Source organism: Geotrypetes seraphini, chromosome 1 (assembly GCF_902459505.1).
Source record: "Geotrypetes seraphini chromosome 1, aGeoSer1.1, whole genome shotgun sequence".
Taxonomy (NCBI): domain Eukaryota; kingdom Metazoa; phylum Chordata; class Amphibia; order Gymnophiona; family Dermophiidae; genus Geotrypetes; species Geotrypetes seraphini.
The window spans coordinates 20,464,893-20,476,894 of record NC_047084.1 but is presented as its reverse complement, the minus strand read 5'-3'; the positions used below and the strand labels follow the sequence as shown (position 1 = coordinate 20,476,894).

General features: G+C 49.6%; 1 protein-coding gene across 10 annotated transcripts in view; it reads left to right on the top strand.

The window, feature by feature from the left end:
- Nucleotides 1-12,002, top strand: part of MSH3 (mutS homolog 3) — a 451,221-nt gene that overhangs the window by 319,899 nt on the left and 119,320 nt on the right. For all 10 annotated transcript variants that reach the window (XM_033925565.1, XM_033925391.1, XM_033925302.1 and 7 more), the window contains exon 20: nt 1,690-1,847. In XM_033925565.1, the coding sequence (XP_033781456.1) occupies nt 1,690-1,847 (158 nt within the window). The remainder of the gene's footprint in view (nt 1-1,689; nt 1,848-12,002) is intronic.

Genomic DNA, 12,002 nt, shown 5'->3' with positions numbered 1-12,002 from the left:
AGAGACAGGAGAGAGCAGCCGGAGCGCCAGCAAGTGAAGGAAATCACTCGCAGTATGCTCTGACCGCCTCTTCCTGCACTAAATTCGGGCCTCACCAATCAGGAGCTGCGTGTCAAAGCAGCTCCTGATTGGTGAGGGCCGACTTTAGTGCAGGAAGAGGCAGTTGGAGCATACTGCGAGTGATTTCCTTCACTCACTGGCGCTCCGGCTGCTCTCTCATAGTAACATAGTAACATAGTAGATGACGGCAGATAAAGACCCGAATGGTCCATCCAGTCTGCCCAACCTGATTCAATTTAAATTATTATTTTATTTTTTTTTTCTTCTTAGCTATTTCTGGGCGAGAATCCAAAGCTTTACCCGGTACTGTGCTTGGGTTCCAACTGCCGAAATCTCTGTTAAGACTTACTCCAGCCCATCTACACCCTCCCAGCCATTGAAGTCCTCCCCTGCCCATCCTCCTCCAAACGGCCATGCACAGACACAGACCGTACAAGTCTGCCCAGTAACTGGCCTAGTTCAATCTTTAATATTATTTTCTGATTCTAAATCTTCTGTGTTCATCCCACGCTTCTTTGAACTCAGTCACAGTTTTACTCTCCACCACCTCTCTCGGGAGCGCATTCCAGGCATCCACCACCCTCTCCATAAAGTAGAATTTCCTAACATTGCCCCTGAATCTACCACCCCTCAACCTCAAATTATGTCCTCTGGTTTTACCATTTTCCTTTCTCTGGAAAAGATTTTGTTCTACGTTAATACCCTTTAAGTATTTGAACGTCTGAATCATATCTCCCCTGTCTCTCCTTTCCTCTAGGGTATACATATTCAGGGCTTCCAGTCTCTCCTCATACGTCTTCTGGCGCAAGCCTCCTATCATTTTCGTCGCCCTCCTCTGGACCGCCTCAAGTCTTCTCTCCTGCCTCTCCGGCTGCCCTCTCCTGTCTCCCACGCTGAAAACCGTATTCGCGGTTTTTCAAGATTCGCGGGGGCTCCTGGAACGGAACCCCCACGAATATCAGGGGCGTACTGTACTGCCAATTTGTCTACCTGGGCTTCTCAGGTTTTCATAGAGGTGGTTTCAGTTTATTTACAGACATCATTAATATTTCTTCTAGACCAGGTGTTGTCAGGACACACCTAGCCAGTGTTGATTTCAGGGTATCCACAAATGAATTTGTGCGAAATAATTTCACATGTACTTCCTCTATGATATGCAAATGCATCTCATGAATATTCTTTGTGGCTGTCCTGAAAATCAAATTCAGTAACTGTACAGTGACATTTTGGAATTTGTGAAACAAAAGACTGAGACATCTTAAACAGAAAATGCATTGTATGACCAGTGCTTTTGCACTTTCACTTTTGATTTGATAGCAGCAGCGCTATTCTGGTATATTTTATGATATGGCATCATCTACATGGACATTGATTAAATTCAGAAGCATTGATTTACATCTGGCATAGACTCCTGATACAGGCTCATTAGCCAAAACATGGCCCATGTCGATCCACCGTAAATCTAGATGATACTTGTTATATTGGTTTGTTTGAAGACCTGGTTCACTCTGCTCCTTCTTTGGATCTTCTGGGATTTGTGCAGAGTTGACATTCCCTGCTGTTTGGTGGATAATATGTAAAACAAGAATGATAAAACAGCTCTCTTGTTTGATTATTCTACCATTCCAGGGGGACAAGGAGAGGATCATGATAATTACTGGTCCCAACATGGGTGGCAAAAGCTCCTACATCAAGCAAGTTGCACTGATTACTATCATGGCACAGATGGGTTCCTATGTTCCTGCGGAGGAAGCTGCTATTGGTGTTGTGGATGGTATTTTTACCAGGTAATATATGATCCTTTTTTATGTTCTGAGACATAGAAGTTCCCAATACTGTAAAGTATTAATCACATGTTGCATTACTTGAGTACTAGACATGTAAACCTGAATAAGGAAGCATTGTCAGAAGTCACAAATGTGGCATGAAGGTCAACAGTGATGAGTAAAAGTTAGCTTATTCCATGCTAGTAATGCTGTGTGTATTCAGCAAAGTGATTTGATTCCAATTTATTGATTTCTTTCCACCAGGCCTAGACTTCAGAAAGCAATTTTTCAGTGTCATCTAATAGGAAAATACTGTGTACTTTTAACATGAACATTTAGTTCATTGTAAAGAAAAATGGCAAACAGGACAAATAAGGGATTAGAAAGTTAGATTTATTATGAAAATTATTAAAACAGGTGAATAAGAGGTTAAGAGTTAAAAGCAGCCTCAAAATGGTGAGCTCTAGCCTGGAATTTAGAACAGAGATAGCGCATGACATACTGCCTCAGGACATTTCTTATGGGTGTGTGGCACCGCAAGATGAAACAAAATAGTGTGTGGAGTTAGTAGTGGAGGAGAAGGGTATAGATAAAAGTGACTTACCTGATAAATGGAGTTCCCAGGGAGGACTGTTCAGAGAAATGGAAGAGCAGAGAGAATGAGTGACTATAAGAATCAATACATGGGCAGAATTGGGCCTTTTATAGATAATGCTGGACCATGACTGGACACCAGCATTAAATATCTGGGTCTGATCACCAGGATTTATTCTGCCTAATATTCAGTCAAGATTCTGCCTAATATTCAGTCAAGACCTGTATAAGATGTTTATGCAGGGCCCAGTTGAACATCAGCCAGGACCTACATAATGAGATATCAGGTGCCCTTACCCATCCCCTGCCCCAGACCCACTCCTGATCCAGATCTCCCCCCCCCCCGCCCCAGGACCTCCACTCCTCAGACCCTTCTGGACAACCCCCAACAATAGCAGTCTCATAGTTCATCCCTACTACCACCAGCCCCACTCCAGCTTACCTTAACTTCATTGGTTGTCCAATGGAGTAAATGGGACAGGAGCAAAGCCCACTCATTCCTGCCCCTAGCAACTGCAGCTTAAAAATAGTGGCCATGTTCTCTTGCACTAAATATTGCTGGCACCAGCTCCTCCTTGACTCCATCCCATAACACCCCTCTCCATCCACTTTCAAAATGGCTGGCTAATTCTGATATTCAGCGGCACTGCCCAGTTAAGTGGCACTGAATATCAACAGCCAGCCCACTAAACATGATTTAAGCAGGTAGGGGTCTCTCCTGCCTGATTAAATCACTTTGAATACCAGGCCCAAGAAGTTTATTATTGGCCATTTTCATTATCAGATTGTAGTGTGACCAGTGGCGTACCAAGGGGGGGGGGGGGGGGGGGGCGGTGCGCCCCGGGTGCCAGCCCTAAGGGGGTGCTCCCGGCCTTGCCGTTCAGTCCCCCCCACTCCCGAAGGACCGCTCGCCCCACTGACCTTCCTGCACCACCTGTGAAGCAGCCCGCAGCAGGATCGCGAAGTCAGCGTCAGCGATCCCTGCGCTGCTTAGGCGCTGCTTCCTGCGCCGCGATCCCGCCCCTCCTCTGATGTCAGAGGAGGGGCGGGACCATGGCGCAGGAAGCAGCGCCTAAGCAGCGCAGGGATCGCTGATGCTGACTTCGTGATCCTGCTGCGGCTGCTTCATAGGTGGTGCGGGGAGGCCAGGGGGGAGAGCGGTCCTTCGGGGTGGGTCGGGGCATCAGGCCTTCAGGGTGGGGCGGGCGGGCAGGCAGGCAGGCTTTCAAGGGGGAGGGGGTGACAGGCAGGCAGGCAGGCCTTCAAGGGGGGACAGGCCTTCAGGGGGGGTGCAGACCTTCAAGGGGTGCAGGCCTTCAAGGGGGGGCAGGCAGGCCTTCAGGGGGGGTGCAGGCCTTCAGGGGGGGGGTGTAGGCCTTTGGGGGGGTGCAGACCTTCAAGGGGGTGCAGGCCTTCAAGGGGGGGGACAGGCCTTCAAGGGGGGAAAGGCAGGAAGGCCTTCAAGGGGGGGACCGGCCTACAAGGGGGTGGGACAGGCCTTCAAGGGGGGGACAGGCCTTCGGGGGGGTGCAGACCTTCAAGGGAGTGCAGGCCTTCAAGTGGGGGACAGGCCTTCGGGGGGGTGCAGGCCTTCGGGGGGTGCAGACCTTCAAGGGAGTGCAGGCCTTCAAGTGGGGGACAGGCCTTCGGGGGGGTGCAGGCCTTCGGGGGGGTGCAGACCTTCAAGGGGGGGACAGGCAGGCAGGCCTTCAAGGGGGGGACAGGCCTACAAGGGGATGGGACAGGCCTTCAAGGGGGGACAGGCAGACCTTTAAGGGGGGACAGGCCTTTGGGGGGGACCATGATTTAGAAGTACACGGAGGGAAGGGGGTGTTCAAAGAGACGTGCATATGCCAAACTTGGGGGGGGGAAGAAATAATGGGTCTGAAAATAGAGGAGAGGGAGAGAGATGATGGACCATGGGATTTAGGGAGGGAAGGAACAGAAAGGGAGAGAAATTGGACACAAGGGATGGTGTGGAGGAGGGATAGAGATACTGGATAGGAGGGTAATTAGGAAAAGAAAGGGAGAGATGGTGGACTCTGGGGTGGTGGGGAAGGAGGGAGAGATGCCGGATGAAAGGGTATTTAAGACAAGGTGGATCTGTGGAGGGAGATGAAAAAAAGGAAAGATACCAGACTTCCTGGGAAGGGAAGGGAAATGGAAAGGGAGGACAGAGTTGGCAGATGGATGGTTAGCATGCAGAAAGAAGGAGACCCTGGCAAGCAAGTTATCAGAAGAAAACCAGAGCCTTGGACCAACAAGATTTGAAATATAACCAGACAACAAAAGGTAGAAAAATTAATTTTATTTTCTGTTTTGTGATTATAATATGTCAGATTTGAAATGTGTATCCTGCCAGAGCTGGTGTTGGACTGCAAAAGTGAGCTAGGATTTAACAGAGAGAGGAAAAGTCCTTTTTGTTTCTTTATTTTATTTACACCACAGCGCCAGTGTGGTTAGGAGAAGCCAAAGGGGGTGAAAAAGCTATAAAACACACCAGGAGTTTTGAAAAAAATCACCCAACTGGGCAGGAAAATCGAATTGAAAAACCAATTCAATAGGGCCCAGGGGTGTCCAATGTCGGTCCTCGAGGGCCGCAATCCAATCGGGTTTTCAGGATTTCCCCAATGAATATGCATGAGATCTGTGTGCATGCACTGCTTTCAATGCATATTCATTGGGGAAATCCTGAAAAACCGACTGGATTGCGGCCCTCGAGGACCGACATTGGACACCTCTGCGAATAGGCTGAATTGAATCAAAATTTTTTTTCCTGAATCTGGCAGCATTAGTTTGCGCTACTGTCTTAGACATTAGGACCTGGGATTGGGGAGAGATGGCATCCTCAGTACTTTATAATGCAAGTGAAACGAGGATTTGGTCAGACTTTTGAAGGGTCTGCAGAAAAAAAATATTGTATAGGCCGGGGACATGAGACAGCAAGAAATGGGAACTTTTCTTCCTTCTATTTTTGTGAATGGAAAGGCTGAGGATGTCAGAGAGTTCAGTTAAAATATGTGCTTTATAAGAAAATATAATAATGTGTTTTATAAAGTTTATAGCATAGCTGGCCTACCCAGTGAGGTGTTCCTAGTGGTGGTGGTGGCAGCGTGTCAATGTGTTGAGAGGAAGAGGTGGTGTGGGAAATTCTGCTGAGCAAACTCTGGGCCCATTTCCACTCCCCAGTTAGTTTACTCCACTCAACTGGTTCACACACTGAGTGGGTCTTTGGGTGTTGTTTTGGGATCTCTTCCAGTGGTTTATCTCCTTCTGGTCCAAGGAAGGAAACTTTGTTATCCTTAGCATTGACCTACAGAATATGTTTGTAACAGCGCTGCTTGTGTGGCATTAGGCTATGTAGTGATCGAAAGAAAAAAACAGACCTTTGCACATTTTTGCACTATATGGTGGGTGTATAAGGAGATTCACATTTCCTGCACAGCTAAGTCCATGTGAAGTTACCTTGTGCTGTATTTAACATCTAGCAAGGTCTCTGTTTGAAAGGAAAGATCTAAACTTAAAAATGAAGTGGCCAGAAGTTATGGTAAAAGCAGATAGTGTAGCTGGTTTTAAGAAAGATTTGGACAAATTCCTGGAGGAAAAGTCCATAATCTGTTATTAAGACATGGGGGAAGTGTCTGCTTGCCCTGGATCGGTAGCATGGAATGTTGCTACTCTTTGGGTTTTGACCAGGTATTAGTGTCCTGGATTGGCTACCATGAGAATGGGCTACTGGGCATGATGGACCATTGGTCTGACCCAGTTAGGCTATTCTTATGTTATGTTCTCATCTGTAGGGGCCTTTGTTTTCACTTCTTATTTTAATGTATTTTTTTTCTGGGAACTTATCAGTATTTTTTATAATGGGAACAAAAATGGAAGAGAATTAATGTGTGTGGGATGAGGGGGTAACTAATTTCTTCAGCTAAATAATTCAATCCACTTCAAACAGACATAGGAGAACTCACGCACCATTCACACACCCTCCAACCAAAAACGTCAAAAGAAAAAAACTGTTCGACAACCTCCTAGCCATTCGAGCTGCAACACTCGACCCCCAACTCTACAACCAATTGACATCGACCACAGACTGCAAAACCTTCAAAAAGAAATAAAAACCCTTCTATTCAAAAAACACATAAAACCGAACTAACACAATCAGAACTGTCCCAAGCATCACCTGCAACTACTCCATATGTACTTCTGATGTCATGACAATTCAGACATAATTTATGTTATGTTATGTTTGGAATATAAGAAAATTTTCACTGCCTGTTTCTATTCTGACCATTTATTCTGTTTCATGGTCATTACAAAAAATATTTTTTTACATAGGGGGGGGGGGGGTGTCAAAAAATGATGGGCCCCGGGTGCCACATACCCTAGATACGCCACTGAGTGTGACATCCAGGCAGCACTGTCATCCAAGTAGACTAAGACTTGGGCCTGGATTTCTGGTGAAAATTCTAATGTGGAGAGGTAAATCTGGGAGCCATTAGTTAAAATGTGATTTTGAGATAACTCATTTACAGGGACATTGTTTACACTACTAAATTTTCATATTTTTACAGGTCCTTTTATTTTCTTTTGATTTTCCTTCTGAATTGGTATCATTGTAGAATAGGCTTATATTCAGGTCAGACTAGTCAGTTGGTCTTTTTAAAGTGAATGTCTGGATGGAGGCTAAAGCTGTAGTATTAGCAAATCTGCTTCAAATATAGTTCCCTGATAGATGTTCTTCTTTCCTTGCTTTTTTTTCTTCCACCAGTTCTGATTTGTTTATTTTTCTTTACATACACTTTCCAGCCACAGTTCTTTTTCTCCACACGCTTTTCATACATTGTACATAATGATTTGTTAATTTTATGACCTCATTTATAATGGTATTTTTAAGATTGATCATATTATAATCTCTTTTGGATCATTTCCTTTTGAGGAATATTTAACTCCCAACAGACATTCATTTTTAAAATCATCCAGGTATGTGCAGTAATAATTTATATGTCATGCAATGAATTATTTTAATAGTTTTATGTTTCATTATCTTTTAATTTGTTAGTACAGTTGGCATAGGTATTTTTTTTTTTACCTTACATGAACAATTTATACATGAACAATTGATATATAAATTGTGATACTTAAGGAGTATAAGCGGAGATGATGGAGGATGGAACAGGGTTGTAAGGGCCCTACGAGTCCCAGGATCCCCAAGAGGTCAGATCAGGTCATTGACAAGGTCAACAATTTCAGGAGTTGGCATCGTTTGAGGCCTTGCTGCATCTTCGGTCTTGAAATCTCCACGCTGAAAGCTTGCACTCCACTTCTTCACTGTGAAGTATGATGTCACTCAGTGTTTGCATGTGGGCATTTGTCACTCAATGTTTGCATCATACATTCCATAGCAAAGCAGCAGATGAATCCAGACTAGTGGGTATAGCTCACATCGACCAGCAGGTGGAGATAGAGAACTGATTAACAGTTGGCCTTAAAGCCTGGTGTTCTTTCTGTTGATTCAGTTTTGCTCTATCTCCCAGCAGGGACTGAGCTAGCCCACTAGCTCTTGGATTCTAGCTGCTACCGGAGATTTTGGTGTTCGGTTGGACTGCCTCTGTTGAGACTCAGTCTCTTCAGTAGGACAGGGGTGCCTGGCTGATTGGTGCCGGCTTTAGGAGTTACACCTGGGCCCTCCCAGGTCCCTGCTCCACCCTCCCCTCCGTGTGATTGAGGGGTTCTTGGTCCTGCAGGGGTCTGCTGTCTCCATTCCAGTAAAAAAAAAAAAAAAAAAAGCAGTCGACTTCCTGTCTAGTGCTGGGCTTTACAGACGTTGTATTTTGCCTTCAGTACACTTACCAGCTGTATCCTGGCGTCTGAGAGCGCGGGACCAAAGTGGTGAGTGTTTTCCCTGCCTCGGGGCTTGAGTAGTGCGTTCCCGACTGTAGGGGTGGTTGGGGGCGGAGTCGGGAGTCGGCGGCGTTTGCCGCGTGTAAAAAAAAAAAAAAAAAAAACAGCCGCGCTGAAAACGCGGCATGGCAACAGAGGCCGGTCAGAGGTGTTCGCGCTGTGGAGCGCGCAGGACACCGTCGGGCCTTTGCTCGGCCGAGTGTGAGCTGGCTCTGGCTGAAGGGGCTTTGTTGCAGGCGTGTGAAATAGCGATTTCCCGGGTCGCAGAGGCACGAGACACTTCCCCGGCTCGCAAAGGTGAGTCAGAGCGGCGAGGCTCTTCCGGAGCAGGGGGAAGTTCAGCGGCGGTGGGGGAGGCGGGAGCAATGGCGGAAGTCGCGGCCCCGCTCCCCGGCCCGGAGCAGGGCGTTTCGGCGGCCCTTCAGTGGGGTTCTTTTTCGCCGGAATTTGTAATGTTGATGCACAGGGCATTTTTGTTACAGGGGGCGCAGTCCGCCCCGCCGGTGCCAGTGATCACGGTATCCCTTCCGGTGCCCTCAACGTCGGCGGTGGTGCCTGAGGAGACAGGCAAACCTGCTGAGGGCACGGTGGGGTCGCCAGCAAGGGCGCTGAGCGCAAAGAAGCGCAGGCTCGTGGCCGTGGAGGCAGAGGATACTCTGCCTAGATCCCCTTTGTCTCTTCCAGACTCGTTGGAGGAGGGGGAGGTCCTGGATTGGGATGCAGGGGATCCCCCGGGTCAAGAAGGGGATGACCCGGCCGCGCTTAGGTTATTTCATAGGGAAGAATTGTCTTCCTTGATATCAAAGGCTTTACAGGGGCTGAATATTTCTCAGGCTGATACGGTCGTAGCAGGTAATCCCCTGATGGCGGGCACACGGAGACCTCCGAAGTCTTTTCCGGTGCATGAAGCCATGCAGGAGCTGATCTCGGCGCAATGGGATACGCCGGAAGCCAGTTTAAGGGTGGCAAAGGCCATGCGGCTTTTGTATCCGGTTGACCCGGCTGAACTGGATAAGTTTAGATTGCCCCGGGTGGATGCTTTGGTGGCCGCGGTAACCAAACGGACTACCTTACCGGTGGAGGGGGGAGTGACGTTGAAGGATGCGCAGGATAGGAAGATTGAATCTTCCTTAAAGATGTCCTTTGAGGTCGCGGCACTGACTTTACAGGCCGCCATATGCAGTTCTTATGCGGCACGAGCTTGTCTGCAGTGGTCGCAAGTGGTGTCAGATAATTTAACGGAGTCTGGTGGTCCTGTCCATGCGGAGCTGGCAGATTTGGAGTCCGGCTTGGCTTATTTGGCAGACTCCTTATATGATATTGTTAGGGCGTCGGCGAAGCAGATGTCTCTTTCAGTGGTATCGCGCAGATCCCTATGGCTACGGCATTGGGCGGCCGATGCTGCTTCCAAGCTTCGGCTGGTACGGCTCCCGTTTAAAGGAGGTTTCTTGTTTGGAGATGAGTTGGATAAACTGGTGAAAGATTTTGGGGATACCAAAACTCAGCGTTTACCGGAGGATAGGGCTAGGCCCCCGGTTAGACCCTCAGCAGCGAGACCGCGCTTCAGGGATGTGCGGAGATCCAGGTCTGGTAAGCCTTTCTTCAGATCGGCTGCTGCTGCGTCCTCTGCTTCGAAACCACGGTTTCAGCAGAGGGGGTCCTTTCGTACGACGAGACCCTCGTCGGGGCAGTCCACACGTACCCCAGCCTCTCGCACTCCACAATGACGGGGGCGTGGCTCCCTCCGCCTTTCCCTTAGGGGGCCGGCTTTCGGAGTTCCGGGCGGAGTGGGCCACGATCACGTCAGATCAGTGGGTGTTGGACATTGTCCAAGAAGGGTACAAGTTAGAGTTCGCCTCGCCCGTCGTAGATTCTTTCTTGGTGTCCCCGTGCAATGGGGCGGCCAAGGGAGCCGCGGTCCGGTTGACTCTGCAGGGGCTGCTCGAGCTAGGGGCAGTGGTGCCGGTGCCCCCGGAAGAGGTGGGCACCGGTATATATTCCCTTTACTTCATTGTGCCAAAGAAGGGGGGGTCCTTCAGGCCGGTGCTGGATCTCAAAAGAGTCAACAGATTTCTCAGTATTCGCCATTTCCGGATGGAGACAGTGCGCTCGGTTATTGCGGCTGTGCGACCGGGAGAGTTCCTCACGTCCCTCGACCTCAAGGAGGCATACCTCCACATTCCAATCTGGCCTCCGCATCAGCGGTATCTGCGGTTTGCGATTCTGGGCCAGCATTATCAGTTTCGGGCAATGCCCTTTGGATTGGCAACGGCACCCCGCACCTTTTCCAAGGTCATGGTGGTGGTAGCCGCCTTCCTCCGCAGGGAAGGGATTCGGGTACACCCTTACCTAGACGACTGGTTAATCCGCGCCTCGTCCAGACAGGAGAGTGCGGCGGTTACTCAGCGAGTGATTTCTCTCCTACAGTCGTTGGGGTGGATTGTCAACTTTCCCAAAAGTTTTCTGTCCCCTTCGCAGTCGTTGGTGCATCTGGGGGTGCAGTTCGACACGGCTCTGGGGAAGGTGTTTCTACCCCGAGACCGGGGGGAGAAATTACAGGCTCAAATTCGCCTTCTTCTCGGGACGGCCAGACCGCGAGCGTGGGATTATGTACAGGTGCTGGGTTCCATGGTGGCGACTCTGGAGGTAGTCCCCTGGGCGCGGCACCACATGAGGCCCTTGCAACAGTCTCTGCTCTCCCGCTGGTCTCCAGCTTCTCTGAACTACAATGTGCGTCTCCCATGGAGTCGTCGAGCAGCTCACAGCATGCAGTGGTGGCTCCACGAGTTGCATCTGTGGAAGGGCATGCCGTTGGCCACGCCGGACTGGATGGTGGTCACCACGGATGCCAGTCTGCAGGGTTGGGGGGCCCAATGCCTGCAGGCGTCAGTGCAGGGGAGGTGGTCCGTCCAGGAGGCCCAGTGGCCCATCAATTTGTTGGAGTTAAAGGCGGTCAGGCTGGCGCTGCTAGCTTTTCAGTCACTACTTCAGGACAAGCCGACCAGAGTCTTTTCGGACAATGTCACGGCGGTCGCCTATGTCAATCGCCAAGGGGGCACCCGGAGTCCGCAGTTAGCAGAAGAGGCAAGAAAGTTGTTTCGATGGGCGGAGAGGCATGTGCCGCTTCTGTCGGCGGCTTTCATTGCAGGTCACGAAAACGTGCAAGCGGACTTTCTCAGCAGAAATCTTCTGGATCCGGGAGAGTGGGAGTTGTCTCCTCGAGCGTTCAGCCAGCTAGTCCGTCGGTGGGGCTTGCCGGAGATGGATCTGATGGCCTCGTCCCGCAATGCGAAGGTGCCTCGGTTCTTCAGCAGACGCAAGACAGAGGGTTCGGAAGGGGTAGACGCGTTAGCTCTCCCATGGCCTCCGAATTCCCTTCTGTATGTATTCCCGCCGTGGCCCATGATAGGGCGAGTGTTACAGCGCATCTCTCGCTTTCGCGGCAGAGTCATCCTGGTGGCTCCGGATTGGCCACGTCGGCCGTGGTACGCAGATCTGATTCAGCTTGCGGTAGGCGAGCGGGTGACGTTCCAGGTAACGCCGGACTTACTGTCTCAGGGGCCCATATGGATAGAAGATCCGGCCCGCTTTGGTCTTACGGCCTGGCTATTGAGCGGTCGAGGCTAAAAAAGAAGGGCTATTCAGAGAGGGTGATCGCCACTCTGCTTAAAGCCAAGA